Source organism: Pongo abelii, chromosome 11 (genome assembly GCF_028885655.2).
Source record: "Pongo abelii isolate AG06213 chromosome 11, NHGRI_mPonAbe1-v2.0_pri, whole genome shotgun sequence".
NCBI classification, from domain to species: domain Eukaryota; kingdom Metazoa; phylum Chordata; class Mammalia; order Primates; family Hominidae; genus Pongo; species Pongo abelii.
The window spans coordinates 28,252,925-28,280,313 of NC_071996.2; the positions used below are offsets into that span (position 1 = coordinate 28,252,925).

General features: G+C 35.8%; 1 protein-coding gene across 10 annotated transcripts in view; it reads right to left on the reverse strand.

Moving 5' to 3' along the window:
• Positions 1 to 27,389, reverse strand: part of PTPN4 (protein tyrosine phosphatase non-receptor type 4) — a 221,246-nt gene that overhangs the window by 73,774 nt on the left and 120,083 nt on the right. For 6 of the 10 annotated variants that reach the window (XM_002812411.6, XM_024243618.3, XM_054549231.2 and 3 more), the window contains 5 exons: positions 25,093 to 25,137; positions 24,775 to 24,827; positions 24,300 to 24,420; positions 21,026 to 21,113; positions 6,101 to 6,189 (listed from right to left, as the gene is read on the reverse strand). In XM_002812411.6, coding sequence (XP_002812457.2) covers positions 6,101 to 6,189; positions 21,026 to 21,113; positions 24,300 to 24,420; positions 24,775 to 24,827; positions 25,093 to 25,137 — 396 coding nt within the window. The remainder of the gene's footprint in view (positions 1 to 6,100; positions 6,190 to 21,025; positions 21,114 to 24,299; positions 24,421 to 24,774; positions 24,828 to 25,092; positions 25,138 to 27,389) is intronic. The other 4 variants (XM_063712731.1, XM_063712730.1, XM_063712729.1 and 1 more) reach the window with 1 other exon arrangement.

A 27,389-nucleotide genomic window follows, 5' to 3' on the forward strand; every position in this document is an offset into this window, starting at 1 on the left:
GCAAAGAGGAACAATTTGACGTCCTGTTTTCTTATATGGATGGCCTTTATTTCATTCTCTTTCCTGACTGCTCTGGCTAGGACTTCTAGTACTATGTTGAATAAGAGTGGCCAGCGTGGGCATCCTTGTCTTCTTTTAGTTCTTAGAAGAAAAGTTTTCAGCTTTGACCTGTTCTGATTGATGTTAGCTGTGGAATTGTCATTTATGGCCTGGATTGTGTCAAGATGTTTCTCCTATACCTAATTTGTTGAGAGTTTTTATCATGAAGGGGTGTTGAATTTTATCAAATGCTTTTTATGTGTCTACTGAGATGACTGCATGGTTTTTGGTTTTCAATCTGTTGATATAATGAAGCATTTCACTTACTGATATTTGTATGTTAAACTATCCTTGCATCCTGGAAATAAACTCCACTTGATCACGTGTAGATACGTGAAAAATGTTTCTTTTTCACGTATTATTGAATTTGCTTTGCTAGTATTCTGTTGAGGAATTTTGCATCTATATTCATTAGGAATACTGGCCGGTAGTTTTTTTCTGTCTTTTCTTTTTTTTTCAGACAGGTCTCACACTGTCGCCCAGGATGAACTCCTGAGCACAAGTGATCCTCCTGCCTCAGTCTCCCGAGTACCCAGGACTACAGGCATGTGCCACCACACCTGGATAATTTTTTCTTGTTGTTAGTTGATTTTTATCACTTCAAAAAATACAAATTTCAATTTGTTGATCCTTTGTATTATTTTTACAGTCTCTACTTGATTTAGTTCTGCTCTGATCTTTACTGCTTTTTCTTTGACTAAATTTGGGGCTTGGTTTGTTCTGGCTTTTCTAGTTCCTTGAGATGCATCATTAAACTGTTTATTTGAGCTCTTTCTACTTTTCTGATGTAAGCATTTATTGCTATAAACAGCCCTCTTCTCATAGGTTCTAGTATGTTATGTTGCTGTTTTTATTTGAATAAATTTTTTTATTTCTGTCTTAATTTCTTCATTGACCCAATAGTCTTTCAGGAGAATGTTGTTTAATTTCCATGTATTTGTATAGTTTCCAAAGTTCCTTGTTATTGATTTCTAGTTTTATTCCATTGTGGTCTGAGAAAATACTGGATATAATTACTATTTAAAAATTTTTTTGAGACTTGTTTTGTAGCCTAACATATGGTCTTTTCTGAAGAGTGTTTCACGTGCTGAGGTGAAGAATGCATATTCTGCAGCTGTTGGATAAAATGTTGCTTAAATGTTTATTAGGTTCCTTTGGTTTACAGTGCAGATTAAGTCCAATGTTTGTTTTCTGTCTAGATGATCTGTCCAGTGGTGAATCTGGTGTGCTGAAGTCCCCAACTACCATTGTATTGGAGTCTGTTTCTCTATCTTTAACAATATTTACTTCATATATCTGGGTGCTTCAGTGTTAGGTACATATTTACAATTGTTATACCCTTTTGCTGAATTGATCCCTTTCTCATTTGATATTGACCTTGTCTCCTTTTATGGCTTTTTACAAAGTATATTTTGTCTAAAATAACTGCTTCTGTACGCTTTTGGTTTCCATTTACATGGGATTTTTCCTTCCCTTTACATTTAGTCTATTGTGCTTTTTACAGGTGAAGTTGAGTTTCTTGTAGGTAGCATAGAATTCGGTCTTGTTTTTTTACATTCATTCAGCCAGTGCCTAAGTTTTAACAGGAATTTAAACCATATACATTCAATGTTGTTAAGTGTTAAGTAAAGATCTATTCTTGTTATTTTGCTAATTGTTTTCTGATTGTTTTGTACATCCTTTATTCCTTTCATCCTCTTATTGTTTCCCTTGATTATTTGGTGTTTTTTTTTTTTTTTTTTTTTTTTTGTAGTAATAACCTTTGACTCCTTTATTTTTCTCATCTACTCTAGATATATCTTATCTGCTCTGTCAGGGAATTTTATACTTTTGTGTGTTTTCATGATAGTTCATAGTATCCTTTCACTTCCAGATGTAGGACTCCCTTAAGCATTTCTTGTGAGATCCATCTAGTGGTGATGAATTCTCTCAGTTTTTTCCTATCTCAGAAAGACTTTATTTCTACTTCATTTCTGAAGGGTAGATTTGCTTGGGTGATGTATCCTCAGTCAGCATTTTTACTGGTTTATCTGCACTTTGAATATACCACCATATTCGCTCCTGGCCTGTAAGGTTTTTGATTAGGAATCTGCCATTGGTCTGATGGGGATTCCCTTATGTGTGACTTGATCCTTTCCTCTTGCTCTTTTTAGACTTCTGTCTTTGATTTTCAACAATTTGACTACGAAGAGCCTTGGAGGAGACCTTTTCGGGTTGAATGTCTGTGGGGTTCTTCGAGCTTCTGGTATCTTAATGTCTCTACTTCTTGCAAGAGGTGGGAAGCTTTCAGCTAGTATTTTCTTAAATAGGTTTTTTTTTTTTTTTTAATGCCTTTGCCCAACTCTTCTGAAATTTTCAAAATTCAAATATTTGGCTGCTTTACAGTGTTCCATTTGTCATTCAGGCTTTTTTAGCCTTTTAAAAAAATTACTAGGTTATTTCCAAAGACCTGTCTTCAAGTTCAGAAATTATTGTTACTGCTTAATCTAGTCTATTGTTGATGCTTTCTATTGTATTTTTTATTTCATTCACTGAACTCAGTTCCAAAATTTGTTGGCTTTTTTTTTAAAAAATATCTTTCAGTTGAATTTCTCATTCAGATTATGAATGGTTTTCTTGATATCTCTGTATTGTCAAGCTGTCTTATATCTCATTGCATTTCTTTAATATCATTATTTTTTCAGGCATTTCATTATTTCTTCTGTCCTTATACTTTGATATCTGCACATCTAGTGTAACAGGTGCTTCTTCCAATTTTATGAATTGGCTGTCATAGGAACAAACTTTTTCTTGTGATGTACCTATAGTGTTGGCTGGATAGGGTGCTTTGGCTTTGGTTCTGGATGGGTGCAGTAGCACAGTCTTCACATTATTTGGCTCTAATCAGTGTCAGAGGTGTCTGTGAGTTCCTCAGTGGCTTAGGGTGTAGAGGTTGTGGTGAAGCTGTATTGGGTGTGGAAATGCCAGGTAGGCTGGTTCATGGGCACCAGCTATGGTGATGGCAGGCTGGGCATGCCAGTCCTTGGGTCTCCAGGTGGTATGCATGGTGTCAGTAGTATCAGTGGGCTATCCCTCGGGGTCCTGAGCTATGCATGTGGGGGACAATAGTGGTAGAGGCAGGGTGGAGGCAGGGTGGATGAGCCAGTCCCTGGGCCCCTGGGAAGTGCCCACAGGTGTCAGTGGCAGGCAAGGTGGGTCCATTATTGAGCCCCTGAAAGGTGTGTGTGTGTGTGTGTCAGCAGGTGTGTGTGTGTGTGTGTCAGCAGCTGCAGGTATGGCCAGCCAATGCCTAGACCCCAACAGTGCCTGGAGGTGGTGGCTGAGGGCGAGGCACATCTATCGTCAGGCCCTTGGATGTCATGTGAGGGCCCTCACAGTTCTAAGTGGGGTAGGTCAGTCTCTAGGTTCGTGAATAACATATACAGGTGCCAGCAGCTGGGATGGTCCTCTGTTCAGGCCCTTGATGTTATCACTGGTGACGGTGTACAGGGCATGTAAATGTCCCTAGAAGGTGTGCTCAGATAGGCCAGTCCTTAGCCCCCCAAAGGCACGTGCAGCTGTACAGTGGTCTTGCTGCTGGAGGATGTGAGTTGCTGTCAATGGTAATGTCCCTGTGCAGGCAACTCTGAGGCTGTGGTGAGCACATGCTTCATCTCCCTTTATGACGGGTACAGCCTCCTTGGCACACTGCACTGCCCATTCCCCAGGGTGAATGACACTGCACGAGATACAGTCTCGAGGACCTAGCTGCATCCTGGGTGCAGTTAGTCTTGCAACTTTGCAGCCCTCTGTGTGGACATGGAGGGTTGTCAGTGGGGAAATGCAGGAGCTACTGGGCCTCACTGCAGGATGTATTCTGACGGGGGCTGAGCTCTCAAAATGGCATTGTGTTGCAACTGCCTGGGTCTTAGGGGGTGTGCAGAGGGAGTGCAAACTCCCTCTCTGAAACAATGCCATGGTGTGGACTTCAGGCAGCTCCCTATGCTAGTCTCACAGCCCATGAGGGCCAAGGGGCTCTCTCATATAAGTAGGACTGCAGTAATCTTTGATGCAAATGTGAACTATTGAGGATCTCTTGCTTACCTTTTCCTTGCAATGGGCAATTCCTCCTGGCTCTCAGGTGATCCTGGCTAGGCTGGCTACTTTGCTTCCCTCTCCTGCTGTGTCTCAGAGGTTCCCTGTCACTTCCTTGTTGAATTCTTCTGTTCTCTTTTAAATGTCCTATTCATTGTGTGTTTATCTACTTGCTGATTTGGTCCTTCTTTGTGAAAGACACAAGTGCTTCCGTGACTCTAGTCAGCCATCTTGAAGTCCCCTCTCTGCTTTCTTTTCTTTCTGTAGATCCAGATTCCTATCTTGTATTATTTTCCTTTTCTGTGAAGAACTTCAACATTTCTCACAAGGCAGGTCTACTGGTAACAAATTCCATCAATTTTTGTTTGTGTGTGTGAAAGTCTTTATTTCTCTTTCACTTCTGAAGGATAACTTTGCTACAGACTTCTAGGTTGGTGGGTTTTTTCTTTCAACACTTTAACCAAAATGTTTCACTCCAGTTTCTTCTCGCTTACATGGTTTCTGAAGAGAAACACAACATATTTTTTACCTTGTTCCTCTGGGTTAAATGTGCTTTTTATGCTTTGGTTTTTAAAAGATTTTCTGATTATCTGCAGCATGACTATGATATGTGTAAGTGTGGATTTTTGGGTTATTTAACCTGCTAGGTGTTCTCTGAACTTTCTGCATCTGTGATTCGGTGGCTGTCATGAATTTTGGAAAACTATCAGCCACTATTTTTTCAGATATTTATTTCTTCTGTTCTTCTCTCTCTTTATTCCCATCACATGTCTTAAATACTGTTCTTTCATTCTTTTTTCCCATCACTTTTCAGTTTTTGAAGTTTCTATTGACATATCTTCAAGCTCACTCATTTTTTTCTCGTGTATAATCTACTGATAAGACCAAAGGCATTCTTCATTTCTGTTACAATGCATTTTATTTCTAGCATTCCTGTTTAATTCTTTCTCATAAGGTTTCTGTCTCTGTGCTTACATTTCCATCTGTTCTTGTACGTTACGGACTTTTTCCATATGCTTTTCCCTTAGTATATTAATTACAGTTATTTTAAATTTCTGGTATAATACTTCCAAAATTTCTTCTATATCTGGGTCTGGTTCTCATCCTTGCTTTGTTTCTTCAAATTGCGTTTACTGCCTTTCGACACGTCTTGTAATTTTTTGCTAAATGCTGGATATGATATACTGGGTAAAAGAAAGAAAGAAATATGCCTTTGGTGTGAAGTTTTATGTAGACCTGGCAAGGCATAAGGCTATGTTTAATGTTTGTGTACAAACTGTAGGTGTCAGAGGTTATAATTTTCTCTATCTTTGTTTTTCACATCCCTGCTGTCTTCGGGTTTCCCTAAGGGACTCCTAAACAATCTGAGCCTTACAGTTATTTTAGTTGTGATTCCCTGTTATTATTTATGAGCCATGCTGATGTGGCAGTAAGGTGTGGGATAGGGAGGAATCATTCCTTCATCCTGTAATTAGGTCTTAGTGGTTTAGTGGTCTGTGCCTCTTGGCTGCGATCTTTGGTGCTTCTCAGGTCAACCCCTCCTTAGGTGAGATAAGAAAGCAGGAGGGGTCTAAATTGGGTATTTCCATTCTCCCACTTTGGTTAAACTCTGATAAAACCCATACTGGTTAGATGCTGGTAAAACAGTTTGCCCTGGGGGCAAATCTCTGCTAAAAAGACTGGAAAGCTCTGATCATCTTTCAAAAATTCCATAAAAGAAAAATTCATAAGTAATAATTTTTAATAAGTAATTTTCAAATAAACTATTCTGGTGTCTTCTGGTAGGTGCTAAGTGGGATAAAGTATAAAGTTTATCTCACAAGTAAAATGACAACATTAAAATAGTTCAACAGCCACTGTCTTTAATATAAATTATTATATTTAGTAATACAGTGGTAAACATAAAAGTATCAATAGATGTTCTTACCATGGAAAGGTATTCATTCGTACCCTGTTCTTATAAATCAGAATTCCTCCTGACATCACTCCAATCATAATTTCATTGTTACTCTGATCCTTCAAAAAAAATGAATAAAAACATGATAAATCTAAATTAATGGGCTTTGTTAGAGATATATTTTAAAAATAGGATTCTTTTTTGAAAACTAAACATGGCATTTTTAAAGGTTGCAAAGAACTGAATACTAATTAGAAACCCAAAGGGTAATTATTACCAAATAAAAATAAAGAACAAATTTTAAACCAAACTGAAATGTCTTATTAAAATTCTTTAATCTAAAGCAAAATGGATCTCAGGATTTCCCGCAATTTATGACTAGAACTGACTCTTTGGAATAGGAACCAAGGATTCAGAAATCAGAGACCTTTTCCTTAGTATTCATTTTACCATTCCTAAAACTATTACAATCCATTTACTAAGTAACTGTGATGCTAACATCACAAACATGAATAAAACATGGAGGAATTCAGAGTTTGGTGAAAAGGAACCCAATAAAGCGATATTTACAACATAATGAGACGTCCTATAACTAATGTAATACATTAGAAACATCATGAGAGTATACAATAGAGAACAATTCTTAGAGAGTTTAGAAGACCCCAGAGAAGAACATTTGAATTGTGCCTTGAAGAATGAGTGAGAGTTTTCAAACTAAATGACCCAATTTGAATAGCTAACCTACACTAATGAGAATGGGTAGAATAAAAATACATTTCTTAGATGCTAATTTATCTTGAAACCATTTTGCTTCTTTATTTAAAAGATTCTACAAGTAACCTAATACAGAAGGCACGCTTTTACCACCTACCATTCATTTAATCAGAAGATAGAACTTACTAATAAAATATAAACTAGATTTTATCATTGTCTTCCTAGAACAAATACTTTATAGTATCAATAACTTCTAATGAAATAAAATCTTATTAATCTGTTAGGTAAGATAATACATAAATGGTCAAATGCAACAGTGTATATTAATTTGCATGGCTGCCTTTGACTAGCAATAATCAACATTATTTTAGTACACTATTATCAGAGTATTAAAAAGCATGTTTTAAAGGACATCAATTAGAAGTCTGGATCAAGATGTGAAGATTGAGCCTAAATGATGCAAGGGTAAATATATACTCCTATTAGCCTATCTGCTCCCAACCTCATAAAACATTAGAGAAGATATACATTAGGGAAGATATACATAAAGCAAAAGAATCTGTAATACTTAAAAACAATCTATAACAAATGAACATATGTTATCAATGGACCAGACATCTTGAGGAATCCTTAAAGATATAAAGTGGTAAGACTAGATTTACTAAGAGGAAAAAAAAAATTCATAAAACCACAGCCCAAACTATGTAGGAAAGAGACTGCTCTATGTGGAGGTAAAAAACAGAAATGAAATTTTCAGGTACAAGTTCAGTTACCATAGATAAAAGAATTAAGAGAGGCCTGCAAATTACTGTCAGGATAATCAGGTAGGGAGCAGCTGTGGTAATTAACTCCAAACAGTCCCATAATCCCACTCCAGCTGGATTCAACTATAGGAAATGAAAGTGTGAAGCCCGTCTAAAACAGCAATTGTGGACAGTAGGTCCAAAAATTTAGAATTAAGGGTAATCCTCAGAAGGAATGAATGGAGAACCCCAAACTGAAAGAGGCAAACTATAGGCACATTGTAGCTGGCTTTGTATTCCTTCCCACCTTAACCATCACGTAAGGCAGGCTACAGTAAAGAGAAATAGCATTCGCAACCAAGTGAACCAGAAATCACAAATACAAAAGGGAGTACATAACCAAAAATCACCAAGTATTTGTGGAAAGCTAATACCATTAGAGAGATATACCAAACTCAATAAACAGAGAAGCCAATCAAGATACAATGTTAGTAGAAAAACAAGTTTAAAAAATAACATATTCAGAAATACGTAGGAACTCAAGTTTTAAATTATAAATATCTAGACTGAAGGGGCAGTTCCCAAGGCATTCCTAGAGTTAGGTAAGATAAAACGAGAGAACAAGTATTATAGCCTTCAGGGACACAAATGTTATTAATTCCAATGTCTAGAAAAAATACACTTTGACCACCTTAATTTAAAATACCTTATTTTGCTTTTCTTCATATCACTTATTAATACTGTATTATAAATCTAATAAACAAATTATTCACTAGAACCCAAGTAACAAGGAGTAGAGCTATTTATTGGATTCTTAGGCATAGAAAAAAGTACCTCGTAGGCATCGAAAAAAGTACCTTGTGCTCTTTTGCAGCATGAATGGCTCCCCATTATTGTCTGTATGAAAATGTCTTAGCTGTTTAGCTTGGGATCCAAGGCCTTTATACAACTATTTCCATTTAATCTCTCTTCCCTAACTGGTAAAAATCTTCTACTCTAGCCAGGCCATTTTTATGATACATTTTGTGTGCCCACAATTCCACGTTAAAAGTGTTCTCATATCTCTGATCTTATCTCCCTGCCAAATCAAGCCAAACCAAACCAAAGTCTAGCTTACATCTCAGTAAAATTTTATTAGCCCACATCTACATGTTTCTCTCATATTTATCTGTTTCTTAAACCACTTATCTGAAAGACCTAATTATTGTAGAGATAAGGGCTGAGATTGTGGGCAACAGTGTCTTTCAAACTACATGTGGAAAAGGACCAGTTAGGTTTTGTTGTTTTTGTTGTTTAAGTTTCCAATCTGTCAGCTACTGATGCTTTTGCAAAACACACTAACATGCTTTATGTAAGACTGCTATAAAAGTAGCTAAATCTTACACTTAATTTCTGCATGTGTCTCTTCATGGACCAACTACAGTTTACAGACTGGCAACAGTCTGTGGATCGTACTTGGAACATCAATGAACAATTACATCATTTCACACTCCTTCAAAGAGCCTACTTATCAAATACGTTATTTGATTTCCGATGGTAATTTTATGCTTACACTTAGCCAGTCATATTACTAGAAAATGTTTAATATAAAATCAGATTATAAAGATTTGTGATGAGCTTTAACTATGTAGTTATCTTTGGAACTATGATTAAATGATAATTAAAGGGGAGAATTTATAATATGCAGTGGCTATATGGTTTGAAAATGTAAATTCATAAAGTTAAAAATTTTCATTGTTCTAGTAATAACTGATATGGTAATTATAAGTACTATCTTTAATTACAGGATAGCATGAAGCAAGTAAATAATTATAGGATATGTGAATTGTAGAATTCTTTGAGCCCTAAGAACCAAAATATTCTGTGTATCTCAATATAGATATAGAAACTAGTAAATTCCCAACTCTGTTCACTTAAAAAGCCTAGAAACAATGACCAACCCAGTAGGAATAAGCATCCTTAGCACTCACACTGAGATTTTTGAAATATCATTTTCCATTAAAAGGGCTTCTTGGAGAAATGGATAATTTCATGTCTGTGGCAAAACATCTTAAAAATACTAGATAGCATAAAAGCTATCAAAGACTAGACCAAGATCATGTCAAAAGGACTTAGGAGGCTGCGTGTGGTGGCTCATGCCTGTAATCCCAGCACTTTGGGAGGCTGAGGCAGGTGGATCACTTGAAGTCAGGAGGTTGAGACCCTGTCTCTATCAAAAACAAACAAACAAACAAAATTAGCTGGGTGTGGTGGTGTGCACCTTCAGTCCAGCTACTTAAGAGGCTGAGGTGGGAGAATCACTTGAACCCAGGAGGCGAAGGTTGCAGTGAGCCGAGACTGCACCACTATACTTCAGCCTGGGTGACAGAGTGAGACCCTGTTTCAAAAAAAAAAAAAAGTCTTACGAGCCAAAAGAAGACCACTCCCCACTGGTGACCAAAGATGGGCTAATTTGAGCTTTAATAAGGAGAATAATTATACTGTATTAAATCTTACCAGTAATATCTAATCCACCACTTCATATTCATTACCTTGAAAACCAGGTAAATAAAAGGAAAAGAATCAAACATTCTTTTCCATGTGTTTTCTATATGAACTATACCACTGGGTAACTGAATAGTAAAAGAAAGAAAACGACCCCTTATAAAATCATTCTAGCAAATAAATAAAAACAAAAATATATCAGGATATCTCCATTTTGCTGCTTCCAATAAATTAATGGATCTAGGCATCCAGCATAAATGGCTGCTAGCACAGAATAAGAGCAAAACCCAGGCATTATGCACCACCTGAAAAAAGAACATAACAGTCATCAATCTTGAATCTGAACATGCTGCTAGATTAAGCTGCCAATCTGCAGGAAATAGAGAGGACAGCAAATTATGTTGAATTACATTATGAATATGTGATCAAGTAAAATCCAGACTGTTAGAAACTACAGGTAAAATAATCCAGTGCTTTACAGGTAAATTCTAAGCACAAGAGAAGAAGCAACAACCTGTAGATTAAAAAGAGAGATCTCAGTTACTGTGAGTCAAATAAAACACACTAAACAACAGCAAGACCAAGCCACAGTTTCTAGCAAGGCACACGTGGGTAATAAAAATTATTAAAAAAAAAAAAATACTATGTAGGAAGGAGCCGTTATTGGGAAAAGGTTTCTGGAGTAACTGGCAACATTCTACCACTTGAACTAGGTGGTAGTTACAAGGATGTTTGCCTTACTGTAATTCAGTAAGATATACATACCTGTCTGTGTTTTATTTTACAACAGTATGTTTAAAAAGAGCAGGAAAAAAATGATATTTACACTGAATATTAATAGATGTTCTAACATTTTCTGCACATACCCTAATTGTTCATTTCACTTTCTCTTGTGGTGTATAGACCGCCATCCCCTCCTTTTTTTTTTTTTTTTTTTTTTTGAGACAGAGCCTGGCTCTGTCACCCAGGCTGGAGTGCAGTGGCGCCATCTCGGCTCACTGGAAGCTCCGCCTCCCGGGTTCACGTCATTCTCCTTCCTCAGCCTCCAGAGTAGCTGGGACTACAGGCGCCCGCCACCACGCCCGGCTAATTTTTTGTATTTTCAGTAGAGAGGGGGTTTCACCGTGTTAGCCAGGATGGTCTCAATCTCCTAACCTCGTGATCTGCCCGCCTCGGCCTCCCAAAGTGCTGGGATTACAGGCGTGAACCACTGCACCTGGCCTTTTTTTTTTTGAGATGGAGTCTCGCTCTTGTCACCCAGGCTGGAGTGCAGTGGCGCAATCTCGGCTCACTGCAACCTCCGCTCCCAGGTTCAAGCAATTCTCCTGCCTCAGCCTCCTGAGTAGCTGGGATTACAGGCGCCCACCACCACCACGCCCAGCTAATTTTTGTACTTTTAGTAGAGACGGGGTTTCGCCATGTTGGCCAGGCTGGTCTCAAACTCCTGACCTCAGGTGATCCACCCACCTCGGCCTCCCAACATCCCCTCCTTTCTTTGGAGACTACTACACTATACACAAACTAATTACCTAGGGTACTTAAATGTTCTGACCTCTCTACTATCACATGTTAACAGTACAATAACCCAAACCCACTCAATGTTATGATGTACATAAGAACAACATTAATTTTACGTGGTGGAGACAGCTGTTAATTTTCTTAATTACTTTTAATTATAAAACAATTTCAAAACAATATACAACAATTTCAAATATCAAATAAGAAGTCAAAGACTCCCCTCATCACCTTCCCTGCCTCCTTCCCTAATTCCCAGAGATAACCGCTATTAACACTTTGGTGTATATTTTCCTCTATCTTTATACAACTTTTTCTAACACATCTATAAATATTTTAAAGAATGGAGTTTCAGTAATGGAAGTGAGCAAAGATTATATTCATATTAATATTTGTCCCCCAAAAGATTGGTACAAATTTATATTTCAACAATGTATTAGAGTGTCCACTTTCCCATACTCAGGCAAAAAATAGTTATTTTTAATCCTTTGAAGTTTTGCTAATCTGATAAAATTGATATCACCTTGTTTTCATTATTAGTGACAAGTGCATAATACTGGTCACCTATATTTCTCCTGTGAAATGTTTATTATATCTGTATGCCATATGTTTCTACTTACAAGTTTAAAAAAAATTATTCCTTTGGGGAACTCTTTATAAAACATGAATATTAAAAAATTTTCTGTAACATATGTTGAAATTATTTTCTTTTATCCTGTAGCAGTATGTTCTTTTCCAATATATCAATTGTTTAAAATTTTCATGTCTATTTTTAATGTAGTTAGGCATAAAGGCTTATACATTCATTAATGATGAAAAAAATGTTTGTATGCTTTATATAGGCCTAATGGAGTATGAGAATGCAAACAAGTTATTCAGTGAAAATGAAAACAATTAGTGACCTATTTATGCTTTCATAAAGATGCTTGATATAGAAAGATGGTTGACTAAAAATAAAATAATGCTATGTCACAATGAGTGAAAGCACACATCAGAATTATGGAAAACCATTATGTGATCTGAGTACAGTAGAGTAACATGGATAAAGTCATATGTATAGCTCCAATTTTGAGAAAAGAGTTCCTTTCTCTGTTCCAAGAGATTACATTTGTAAATTGTTTCATTATTTTAATGGATCTGTCAAAAAGTCTTCAAATACATGCAGGTTAAAAATGAGGTTTTGGAAAGAAGCTATAAATTGGCTCTTAATACAGAAATAGGGATTACATGGTCACATTACTTAACTTTTCCGTGTCTCATGTTCCTCATCTGTAAAGTGGAGATAATAATACTCCTGCCTCACAAGGCTGTTGTAAGGATTAAATGGGATTAACATACATAAAGCCCTAAGAATGATGGCTGGCACGTAGTAAATGCTATATAGGCGTTTCCTGTTATTATTATCTGTGTCCTGTAGAGCAAAAGCCCTCAAAATTACTGTTCTCAGTTTTTTTTTTTTTTTTCATATTCTCTCATCACTCTTTGGCCATCACTGCACCTCCAAACTGCTCTTGAAAAGTCACCAGTGACCTCCACTTTTCTAATCCAGTTCTCTGTCCTCATTTTATTTGACCTAACAGCATCATCTGACAAAGCTGACTGCTCCTGATTTACTTGGCTTCAGAGACACACATTTGTGTCTTTGATAGAAAGAAAGGCTCTCCTTTCTGAATGGCTGCTCCTTCTTGGTCTCCTTTCCTGGTTCTTCTTCATCTCTTCAAATTCTAAACATTGAAGTGTTCCAACTTTGAGGACCTATTCTCTTCAACATCTACGAAATTTACTCCCTCAGTGCTCTCATCTCATGATTTTAACTACTAACTATACGCTAACAATTCCCAAATGTATTATTTCTAGTCCAGACTTTTCCTCTCAACTCCAGGTCCATAAATTGAATTGCCTACCCCTTTTTCATGAGGATTTACTTCTCTTCAAATTTCACATGTCCCAAGATAAATTCTTGACTTATGCTCCTACTAAATGTGCTTCTCCCAGGTCTTCCCCAGTTTAGTAAAAGTTCAGGCCAAAAGCTTTGGAAAAATTACCAAATCCTTTTTCTCTCACACCCATAGCCAGTACACATGAGTAAAAGCTGTCACTTCCATATTCAAAATATATTCAAAATCTGATTACTGTCCACCACCCCAATACTACAAGAACCATTACCTTTCACCTGGATCACTCCAACAGTCTCTTCCCTTAGTATCTTATAGTATACTCTCAAAACAAAAGTCATTGTTATATTTTAAAAATGTAACTTCACAACATGTCTTTTATTGCCTCAAAACTCTCTAATGGTTTTGATTATAATTAAAAGCCAAAGTCCTTAAAATGTTTTATAAAGATTTGGTGGCTCATGTCTGCAGTCCCAGCACTTTGGGAGGCCAAGGCAGGTAGGATTGCTTGAGCTGAGAAGTTTGAGATCAGCCTGAGCAACATAGCAAGACTCCATCTCCACTTAAAAAAAAAAAAAAAAATTCAACCGGCATGGTGACACATGCCTGTGGTCCCAGCTACGTGGAAGGCTGAGGTGGGAGGATCACTTGGGCCCAAGAGACCAAGGCTGCAGTAAGCTGAGATTGCACCAATGCACTCCAGCCTGGAAGACAGAGCAAGACTCTGCCTCAAAAGAGAGAAAGATAGGCAAAAAAAAAAAAAAAAAAAAAGTCTTAGAAGTTCTTGTCTGCTTTGGTCTCATTTCCTAATACTCTCCTCTCCTTGTTCACACTACACAAGCCATACTAAACTCTTAGCTATTATTTGAACTGCTATATACACTATTTCATTGCTCTTTCCTCTGCTTAGAATAATCTCCTCCCAGATGTTTGCATGGCTCTTTCAGATCTGTTTACTTTCTCAGTGAGACCTTCCCTGATCCCTCATTTGTTTGTCTTAATTCCCCTTTCTCAGCTTAACTTTTCTTCATAGCATCTATCAATATCTGACATATGACCTAGTTAATTTTTTAAAAGAACTGAAGTACTATATAGTAAAATGCACATTTCTTAAATGTACAACTCAAAATTTTACACACATACATACACGTACCTATTTACACTCCAACATAACCATCACAAACCAATATATAGAACATTTTGAAAAACCCAGAAAGCTCCCTCATGAGTCTCCCAGTTAATAAACACTCCTCCAGAACTGACTGCTATTCTGACTTCTAGCAATATAGATTGGTATTTTGCTAGTTACTGAACTTCAATGGAGTCAAATAGTACATACTCTGATATACCCATAATTGTTTGTTTATAGTTTTGTTTCTTGTCCCACAGAATGCAAGCTTGGGGGGGGTTCAGTTTTATCTACTTTACTCACTGCTGTATCTACGATATCTATAAATGAGACCATATTACTGCATGCAGCCAGAATCGAAGTCTACGTACCCTACTCAACCCAAACCATAGATAAATCTTCAGGAAAAAGTCCTCTCCTACAAAAGCAAATTCAAATATAAGCAGCAGCAACTATTGCACCAGATGCACAGATACAATGCAAGCACACAGGAAACATGAAATAGCAAGAAAATATGGTATCGCCAAAGGAATATAATAATTCTCCAGCAATAGATCTTAATCAAAAAGAAAATTTCAAAATCCCAGCATGAAATAAAGAATTCAAATTATTGACTTGAAAGCTCAGTGAGACACAAGAGAATTCTGAAAAACAATACAAATAAGTCAGGAAAACTATTCAGGGTATGAATGAGAAATTTACCAAAGAGATATTTTTTTAAAGAACCTAATAAAAATTCTGAAGCTGTTTCATGCCTGTAATCCCACACTTTGGGAGGCCAAGGTGGGTGGATCAACTGAGGTCAGGAGTTTGAGACCAGCCTGTCCAACGTGGTGAAACCCCGTCTCTACTAAAAATACAAAAATTAGCCAGGCATGGTGGCATGCGCCAGTAATCCCAGCTACTGGGGAGGCTGAGGCACGAGAATCACTTGAATCTGGGAGGTGGAGGTTGCAGTGAGCTGAGATCACACCACTGCACTCCAATCTGGGCAACAGAGCAAGACTCCGTCTCAAAAACAAACAAACAAACAAAAAACTGAAACTGTAGAATTCACTGAAAAAAATTCAAAATACATTTGAAAACTCAACAATAGCCTACATCAGTCTGAAGAATGAATCTTGGAACTTGAAGACAAGTCTTTCAGAATAATCCAGTCAAAAAAAAATAAAGAAAAGAGATGAAAAGAGATGAAAAAAGAATGAGCAAAGCCTTCCTGAAATTTGAGGCAAGATAAGGTGACCAAATTTACATGTTATTTGTATCCCCAAGCAGATAATAATGTAAAGAGGTGTTCTCCATGGAACATTATAATCAGACTGTCTAAAGTCAAACTTCAGGAACAAATCCTAAAAATAGCAGAAGTGTCTCATCACCTATAAAGAAAACCCCACCAGTCTAACAGTGAATTTCTCAGCAGAAATTTTATAGGCCAGAAGACAATGGAATGATATATTGAAAGTGCTGAAAGAAAAAACCTGCCACTCAAGAATACTATATCCATCAAAATTATCACTTATAAATGAAAGGAAAATGAAATCATTCACAGACAAATAAATCCTATGGGAATTCTATACCACTAGATCAGTTCTACAAGATATGCTCAAGAGAGTCCTAAACTTGGAAGTGAAATGATGACATTTACCATCATGAAAACACACAAAAGTATAAACTTAATGGGTAAAGAAATATAAAGGAGGAAGAGAAAGGACTCAAACAGTATCACTACAGAAACCCATCAAAACAACAACCTATAAGAGAAAAAGAAACACAGAATACATATAATAACCAGAAAACAATTAACAATATGAAAAAAACAAAACCTCACATACCAATAACTTTGAATGTAAATAGGTCAAATTCTCCTCTTAAAAGATACAAAATGGCTGAATGGACTAAAATACATAATTCAACTATATGTTGCTTAAAAGACACTCACTTTTTCATTAAAAACACATATAGACTGAAAATAAAGGGATGGAAAAAAATACTCCACACAAATGAAAATGAAAAGTTAGGAGTACCCCAACTTTTATCAGATAGAACAGATTTTAATTATTTCAAGAACAGTTAAAAAAAAAAAAAAAAGACAAAGAAGGTCATTATATAATGATAAAGAGATCAACCCAGTAAGAGGACATAACTATTCTAAATATATAGGCACCAAACACTGGAGTACCCAGATTCATAAAACAAATATTACTAGATCTAAAGAGAGACACAGACTGCAATACAATAATAGTAGGGGACTAACACCTCACTCTCAGCATTAGACAGATCTAGAAAAAAATAAAGAAACACTGGACTTAAACTAACATTAGATCAAATGGACCAAACAGACACTTACAGAACATTCTACTGAACAATGCAGAATATGCATTATTTTCATAAGCACATGGAACATCTTCCAAGATAGGCCATATGTTTTTGCCACAAAACAAGTCTCAACAAATTAGTTAAACAACATGCTTCTAAATGACCATTGGGTCCATTAAGAAATTAAGATGGAAATAAAAAAATTCTTTGAAACAAATGAAAATGGAATACAACATAGTAAAACCTGTGGGATACGACAAAGGCACTGATAAGAGGGATGTTTACAGCAATAAATGCCTACACAAAAAAAGGAGAAAGATTACAAGTTAACATAACAACGCATCTCAAAAACCTGGAATAGCAAGAAGAAAACAAACCTAAAATTAGTAGAACAGAAATAACAAAGATCAGAGCAGAAACAAATGAAATAGTGACCATAAAAAATATGATGGATAAATGAAACAAAAAGTTGGTTCTTCAAAAAGATAAACAAAATTAATAAACTGCTAGACTAACCAAGAAGACAGAATATCCAAATAAGTAAAATCAGAAATGAAAAGGAGACATTGCAACTGATACTACAGAAACACAAAAGATCATTGAGACTTTTTTTTTTTTTTTGAGACGGAGTCTTGCTCTGTCACCCAGGCTGGAGTGCAGTGGCACGTCTTGGCTCACTGCAAGCTCCGCCTCCGGGGTTCACACCATTCTCCTACCTCAGCCTCTCGAGTAGCGGGGACTACAAGCGCCCACCACCACGCCCGGCTAATTTTTTTGTATTTTTAGTAGAGACAGGGTTTCACCGCGTTAGCCAGGATGGTCTCAATCTCCTGACCTCGTGATCCACCCGTCTCGGCCTACCAAAGTGCTGGGATTACAGGCATGAGCCACCGCGCCCGGCCCATCAGAGTCTATTACGAACAACTACAAGCTGACAAACTGGGAAACACAGAAGAAATGAATTCCTGGAAACATATAACCTACCAAGACTGAATCAAGAAGAAATAGAAAACCTGAAGAGACCAATAATGTGTAGTGATATTGAAATCAGTAGAGAAAGTCTCCCAACACAGAAATGCCCAGGACCAGATGGATTCAAAGCTGAATGTTACCAAACACACAAAGAAGTAATAACATTCCTGAAACTATTCCAAAAAAAACTGAAGAGGAGGGAATTCTCCTAACTCATTCTATAAGGTCAGCATTAGCATCATACCAAAACCAGACAAAGATGCAAAAACTAGAAAAAAGAAAACTACAGGCCAGTATCCCTGATGAACACAGACACCAACATCTTGAACAAAGTACTAGCAAACCAAATCCAACAGCATGTTAGAAAGATAATACACCACAATCAGATACAATACATTATATCAGGAATGTAAGGATAGTTCAACACACACAAATCAATAAACATGATATATCACAAGAACAGAACGAAGAATAAAAACCATATGCCCATCTCAAAAGACATTGTAAAAGCATTTGAAAAACTTCAACATCCCAACAAATGCACAGAAGGAACATACCTCAAAATAATAAAAGCCATATATGACAAACCCAAAGTCAACATCATACTGAATACAGAAAAGTTGAAATTGTTCCCCCTAAGAACTGGAAAAAGACAAGGATGCCCACTTTCACACTCTTATTCAACATAGTAGTGGAAGTCCTAGCCAGAGCACTCAGGCAAGAGAAAGAAGGAAAAGGTATCCAAATTGGGAAAGAGGAAGTCAAATGGCCTCTTTTTGCTGATGATATGATCTTATATCTAAAAAAACCTAAAGACTCCACCAAAAATGCTTAGATTTCATAAATAAATTCAGTAAAAATCAACACATTAAAAACCAGCAGCACTTCTATACATCAATAATGATCTAGCTGAGAAAGAAATCAAGAAGGCAATCCCATTTACAATAGCTACAAAAAATACCTAGGACTAAATTTAACCAAGAAGGTGAATGATCTCTACAAGGAAAACTACAAAACACTGATGAAAAATTTAAGATGACACAAACAAATAGAAAAAATCCCATGTCTTTGCATCTGAAGAACTAATATTGTTAAAATGACCATATTGCCAAAGCACTCTACAGATCCAGTGCAATCCCTATCAAAATACCAACAATGTTCTTTATAGAATTAGAAAAAACAATCCTAAAATTAATATAGAAACAAAAAAGAGCTCAAATAGTCAAAGCAATCCGGAGCAAAAAGAACAAAGCATCAAATTACCTGATGTCAAAATATATTACTAGGCTACAGTAACCAAAACAGCATGGTACTGATAGAAAAACATACACACAGACCAATAGGACAGACTAGAGAACCCAGAAACAAAGCCAAATATTTACAGCCAACTGATCTTCAACAAAGTCAACAAGAACTTACACTGGGGAAAGGACATTCTCTTCAATAAATGGTTCTGAGAAAATCAGATAGCCACATACAGAGGAAGAAAACTGGACATCTAGCTCTTACCATATACAAAAATCAACTCAAGACAATGAAAGACTTAAGTGTAATACCCAAAACTATAAAAATACTAGAAGAAAGGACAGGATCTTGCTGTCACCCAGGCTGGAGTGAAGTAGCATGATCACAGCTTACAGAAGCCTTAGACTCCTGGGCTCAGCTGATCCTCCTGCCTCAGCCTCCTGAGTAGCTGGGACTACAGGCATGCACCACCATGCCCAGGTCATTTTTTAAATTTGTAGAGATGAGATCTCATTATGTTTCCCAGGCTGGTCTTGAACACCTGGGCTCACACAATCCTCCTGCCTCGCCGTCCCAAAGTGTTGGGATTATAGGCATGACACATTATGCCCGGCCCCTTTTTATTTTTAACCATAGTTTAATTCATATATTTAAATTTCCATCTGTTTTAAACTTTATTATAATAAAAAACAAACTAGTTACACAAATACTGACCAGTACATTACATTTTTAAGAATCATGTTCAAAAGATATAGGCCCTAAATAAGGAAGGAAAATAAAAGGGCATATTTTAAAGAAAGCAGAAAGTTGAACTTAAAATAAAAGTTGAAGGAAAAAAAAAAAGAAAGCTGAAGGTTTCTAAGAGACACGTTTTAAATGGAATTAGACAAAAAGATTTCCAAGTAACACTCAGAATTACAAGATAAAATCATCTGAGGAAAGCAACTCATCTGGTCTTTTAAAGGAAAGATTGACATAAGCTTTGTGAAACATAAGAACTAATGTTCTTCTCCCAGAACATGGTCAGGTAAGGTCCTAAAGGATAAAACCATTACATGAAGTAGAACTTTGAGTACTTCAACAACTATCTGTGTACCTGTGAGTCTCTGAGTATTAAAATGATTGAAAATAATTATCTAAGAAAAATATTGGCTCTGAATTCTCTTTCAGGTTGATATCCTTTTTAGGCTCAACTATTCATTCCCAAGAGAAGATAAATGCTATCACCAACTCAACTGATGATTATAATTCCACTTTTCACTGGGTATAGAATAGCTGTACTCCAAGTACTTTTGATAAAGAACTCAAGAAAAACATGAGGAAACACACAAATACAGGATAAACACTCACAAATATGCTTATGCCAGGAGGTTACCAGTTTTTCAAAGGGAGCAATGTTTGACACAAGGGAAAAGAAGTTACACGGTATAATACAGAAAAAGTCAGTGACTATAAATTCCACTTCAATACGGGGATGGGAGAGAGATAAAAATATGTTAATACGCTCCATGTTGTGCTTTATAAATAAAAACTCATAATAGTGCTATTAAATGATGAAAACAAAGTAAGTGCACTAATACAGGCCTCAGTGATGTGAGAACATTTTTAATGATCATTATTATAAAAGTATACAAAAGCCACTTTTCCTATAGCTTAACAATTACATTTTAAAATAAATATTCTAAAGGTACTATATCTTATGGTCTATAAAAATTATCTTTACATATAAAACACTACCTTGAAGAATCCACATTAACCATCCTTAACATTCAGGAATTGAATCTTAAGTTATTGTGAAAATACTTAAATTCAGAGGAAATTTTCAGTGCAGCTATGTCAGCAGCAATCATAACTTATTCCATTTGTTATCTAATCTTAAAAAATGTTATACTGAGTAACGGAGCCTAACTCAACAACATCGAAGTAAGTTTTCTTCACTTACCCTTGCATAGTGGAATTCAACTCCATAGAGTTCTAAGGTACGTGCTGTGTTTAGGTAATTAAATTCTGCTTCTGCAGGAGATAAGCCTCTATAAAGACATTATTAAGTTAAAAATTAGATCAAGCAATCAATCAATCAATCAATCAAATATGGCTAAATTAGAAAAAGGCTATTTATCTGAAAAAAACTGAGCAGTCTAATTAAATCTACAAAACACCATGCAGGACTACTCCTCTAACTTACCTGGAGGGCACATTTTCAGTAACCCAAATTATTATTTTCCAGAATACTGTCTTATTTTCTAGAAATACAAGAATACAACAAGTTTTTAAAGCTCCTCACTATTTATATGGATGACTATAACAAAACCCCTCACTTTTAGATATAACTTAAAAGCAGTATTTCTCAAAATTTGGTTCATATAAGATATCTGCATTTAAATCACACAGGATATCTCTGAAACTTGCAGATTCTAAGCCAGCCTCCAGGGCAGTGCTTCTCAGAGTGTGGTGCACAGACAGAGGTTGATTCACAGTATGGAACCTGAGTGTTGGAGGCTTGTATAGCAATCTGCCTGGATAATATCTGTTAAATCTAACAGTAAAAAACAAAACAAAAAAACAAACAAATGAGGACTTGTATTTTTTACGTCTTTGTTTTTTCTCCACTTTATTTTTCTAGTAATTAATTTTTATTATATTCTACAAAATATAAGTAACAATAATAACAGCTGGGGGGAAGAAATCATCTTTCATCACAGGCGGTTTAAGAAGACTATCTGTAGAGTCTGATTTAGAAAGGATGAGGTCAAAACTGTTTATATTTAACAAGAATACCAAGTGATTCTTATAAACACAAGTTGAAGAACCATTGCTCTAAATGTAAGGCCTTTAAAAATAGATTTACTCCTATTTCACATATAGTTTTAACAACCTTAGTTATCTGTTACTATCAGACAGATAATATCAGCAGAGCAAAAGCAGCAAATTACAAAAACAAAGATACAAACTTTCTATTCACTAATGCTACTAGAAAAGGGAGCCAACAGCCCACTAACGCATGATCATAACACGACTCCTCAAAAGCAGCAGTACACTTCCAATTTCTATAAAGTTAAATTAAATATATACTCCCTCCAGTTAAAGTGGATACTTCTATTTTTCTTCATTTAAAGATCTGATGAATCATTTACTTAAACCAAATAGAAACATATAATCAATAGAAATATATAATCAATAAGCTTTTCCTCAAGAGTCTTTTCATTATCGGTAAATTTTAAAAATCTGGCTTATCTTCAAACTCTTGATTCTGATATGCTGTATGTATAACTTTCACTATGAATGGAATTTACTTAGACTAAAATAGCCCCCTCACCACATTAGGCAGTCCATTAAAATCTCTTAGTCATTAGTCTATTTTAGATCAGGAATCAGCAAACCTTTTCTTGCAAAGGGCTGGACAGTAAATATTGTAGGCTTTTAGGACATACAGTCTCTGTGGCAACTATTTAGCTTGGCCATTGTGCGAAAACAGCCATAGACAACATATAAATGAATGACGGTATTTGTGTTCCAGTGTTTTATTCACGAACACTGAATTTTATAAAATTTCACATGCCACAAAATGCTATTCTTCTTTTGATTTTCTGTAACCACTTATATAACAATCTTAGCCTGTGGGCCATATAAAAATAGGCAATGGAGGCTGGGCGTGGTGGCTCACGCCTGTAATCCCAGCACTTTGGGAGGCCAAGGCGGGCGGATCATGAGGTCAGGAGATCAAGACCATCCTGGCTAACATGGTGAAAACCTATCTCTACTAAAAATACAAAAAATTAGCCGGGCATGGTGGCGGGCACCTGTAGTCCCAGCTACCGGGAGGCTGAGGCAGGAGAATAGCATGAACCCAGGAGGCGGAGCTTGCAGTGAGCCGAGATCGCACTCCAGCCTGGGCGACAGAGCGAGACTCCGTTTCAGTGGGCCATGGTTTGTTATGCTGTTTTAGACACATGAGTTATTAGTAAAAGAAAGTAAGTTTTCTTAATAATAACAACAGCTAACATTTCTTCAGTGCCTACAATGTGCTATGTATGGTTCTGAGAACCTTATGTATATAAACTCATTTAAGACCTACAATAACTCCAGAGATAGACAGATACTTTCATTATCCCCAGTTTACATAAGGAAACAGAGAAGAAGAGGCATAATGCAGTTTGGCCAAGGTTATAAGACAGTAAGTAATCTTACAGAATTTCAAACCAGGCAGTCTGGCTCTTTAGTTCAGACTCTTAGCCAATATGCAACACTGCCTTAGTTTTTCCCTGAGTATTCTGAATTGTATATTGAAGCACAACTGAATTCTGAACCAATAAACAATATTACTTTCTATTCAAGGCAACAAATCTCTTTTGAAAAAATAATATAGAAAATTATACTCACACAAAAAAATCAAAGTTGAATGAATATTGTTAATGAACGAATATTGATAAGGTTAAGTATCTCTTATCTGAAATGCTTGGGATCCTAAGTGTTTCAGATTTCAGATTTTTTCAAGTTTTGAAATATTTGCATACACTTAATGCAATATCTTTGTACAGAAACCAAGTCTAAACATGAAATTTATGTTTCATATACACTTTATACACATAGCCTGAAGGTAATATTATATAATATTTAAAATAATTCTGTGTATGAAACAAAGTTTTCACCGAATTTTGACTGAAACCCATTACATGAGATCAGGTGCAGAATTTTCCACTGTGATGTAATGTCAGTGCTCAAAAAGTTTCAAATTTTAGAGCTCTCTGAATTTCAAACTCTTGGGTTAAGGATGTTCAACCTGTACTATTTTTAAAGAAATATTTTTAAAAAATTAATTTAGTATTATATAGAGTTCCTGTTCTCCTCTTGGCTCACTACCAAGGAGAATCAAGTCCTTTATACCTAAAAACTGAGAAAGAATTATTAAGCAGACTGATCTCTATATTGTGACTATACTATTTATATTCTAAAATTACTTAAGACTATCACACAATAGCAAATAAATATCTGTTTACACATAGCTTAATGGCTCTTAATAGAAATGAAAATGAGCTTCTTATATTCTATGAAATCATTTTTTAGCACAGATCACCTATATTTCTTTACAATAATATTATTTTAGGTAACAGTAATTGTTCTATATTAAATACAGCCATCATATTAGAATTTCAAACATTTCTCTAGAAAGAATGCCATTAAGAAGTTTATCAAATATAAAACTAAAAAACTCTTACATGTGTTGCTGATGTAATTTTGCAATTTCTTTTTCAAAATCTTGAGGTTGATTAGGAATGAAAGAATAATCTGAGAGGTAGCCCGGCAAGTTCTCTGACTGATCGTAGTCTCCAAGTTCAGCTAATAATGAAAGGAAAACATTCATATTTTAATAAACAAATTTTTAAATTATTATAGTCAAATCAATGATGCCATTAATTCTATTTCTGGATGTAAAATACTTATGTTTCTAATATAACCATTTAAGCAAGCCACAGCAATCCATTTAACATTCTTCTTGGTCTCAATTTCAGAGGAAATTTTTTTCAAAAATCATAGTAATTTCTAACTAACTGGAGATTTCATTACATTTCCACTGCAGTCACTATTTTCTATATAGCAACATGTCTAAAGAACTCCCACATTAAAGCCAATGTACTAGCAACACAAACCACAGTTAGATGCTATTTGACCTAAAAATGGGCTGATACTTACACTGAACAGCAAATGAAGCTAAAAGGGCAGCAGTATTAGAAGGACAGGGTAATCTAATAAAACAAAACAAAAATACATAACCGAAGGTTAAACATAGTAATTTCAAAAGTGCTATAATTTGTTAAACAATCACACTTGAAGTTTCATGTGATTTGATTTTAACTATTAAGAAATAAACTTATCTGATGAAAGGAATTCACACTACATGTAACCTTCTTAAATAATTTGTTTGCAATGACCATGAATTACTTAACACAGATTTTAGAAGTATTTTTAAAGTCCATTACAAAAAATTTTTAAGAAATTTAAAGAGCCCACCTTCCAGTAAGAATGTCTTGTTTAATTTGCAAAAAATACTGGTACCTTAAAAACAAACAAACAAAAAGGATAGCATTTACTAGAATTGTAACAATTTCAATTTTAAGAAACTGTATACTTACATTAACAAATAAAAATATTTAAATATTTGCTTTTATAATTTACATATTAAAACACGTAGTTTAAAAATAAGATTTCATAAGCTTATGAATCTAAATCTTTAAAACTCTTTGATGTATGAAATTTGTATTTCGAATGTCTTGTTTCCACTAGCTTCCATTATAGAAGCCCTCAAGATTTCAAACAGTTACATGACAGAGGGAGAAATACTCTTGAGGGTTGGTATATGCAGAAAGTAGAAGTGGGAAGCATAGAAAACCTGAGTATCACAAACATGGAAGAGCACTGTAAGCAATGCACTAGAGACCAGCAATGATTTTCGCTGGTCTGAGATAGAAAGCCAGCTACAAGGACAGGCCGGCGTTTTGATCATTTTATCATCAGATGGCAGGAAGCTGCCTGTTACAGAAAAGCACCTATACACTTCCATGTGAATTAAGGAAGTCTCTCTTTGATTGGGGCGGGGGAAGAGCTCTTTTGTCTACTGTTGTTAGAATTGTCAAGTATTCAATTTCCTGTGAAACCAACAAAAACTTAAGTTTTCTTTAACAAGCCTGCTGTCATTGCTTACAAGATAGCATTGTCCTTTAGTCTCTGCTAGTGTGTAACCCACTCAAAGATTTGTCATACTTGGGCAAAGTCACCTGTGTTGTATAGGGATGGCAGAAGACCAAACTTTGTGGTTTTAAATGTTTAACCAGGAAATCTTAAGATTTTTTATTTCACTAAACTAAAAAAAGTACATATTCCAAGAGTCAAAAGTCATTAGAAATTCTAGTTTGGCTGATTAAGTCATTGAAGAGCTCCATGAAAATATTCAAATTACCAAAGAGGTTTTCAGAGAGAATCAGATATTCATTACAAAAAAAAAAAAAAATAAGAATACAAACATCCTGGCTTCATATATAACTTCTTGTGAGGCTTAGTGCATAATATTATAAATATAATCTATTTACTCAATCCAAGACAGTATATTTCTATCAGGCCTGTTTTGGTTTAATAATTCAAGGTTATCTGGGAGGCCGAGGCGGGCAGATCACAAGGTCAGGAGATCGAGACCATCCTTCCTGGCTAACATGGTGAAATCCCATCTCTACTAAAAATACAAAAAAAAAAAAAAAAAAAAATTAGCCGGGCGTGATGGCAGGCACCTGTAGTCCCAGCTACTCGGGAGGCCAAGGCAGGAGAATGGCGTGAACCCGGGAGGCGGAGCTTGCAATGAGCTGAGATCGCGCCACTGCACTCCAGCCTGGGCGACAGAGTGAGACTCTATCTCAAAAAAAGAAAAAAAAAAGAAAATTCAAAGTTAAAGGTTCCCGGTGAGAAATAATCTTATAGTCAGGATTTAAAGGTCATGTATATCCTTGACATAATATTGTAAATCTGACATAAATAATGCCTATACTTGCCAAATTTTACTTACATACTCATTTAACCAAGAGGCAAGAACTTAACTGTTAAAAGTAGAAACCAGAATTTAAGTCCTAGGCAAAACTGGCCTGTGATCTTGGGCAAATTAGTTAAAATGTGGCTGAGCCTTAGTTTCTACATTTGTAAAAAGAAAGTAGTATCAACTTGCCTAGTATACGTATCTCAGGAATTGGAAAAATTCAATTCTAATGATGCTAGCACCTGCTAAAAGTAAACGGTGTTTAACCTGGTGGAACCTGTTTGACTCCATTCTTTCCCGCACCCCCCCCCCCCACTATTTCAAAATTAAAGGAATATTTTTCACTAATTAAACTAAACTAATTCACTAATTAAAGGGTTATTTAAAAAATTAATTTAGCATTACACAGAGTTTATTTTCTCCTCTTGGCTCACTACCAAACAGAATCAACTTTCATATAGCTAAAAACTGAGAAAGAATTACTAAGCAGATTCATCTGCATATTGGGAATATACTATTTACATTCTTGAAATCTCAAGGTAAGGAGGTGTAGCAGATTTTCTGTTTCCTGGGGTCTAAACTAGTTCTGAAAACTTAGCAGCTGTGGCAGAAGGTGCACTGTTACTAATCATAACCATCACATTAAGGCTACTCAAGCATTAAAACTTTGTCTAATATGCAGCCTTGGCTACATATTAGAATCATTTGGGAGAACTTGTACATGCCTATGCTCAGGTCCCATCTAAGACCTGTTCAATCAGAATTATCTAGGGATGTGGCCAAGACA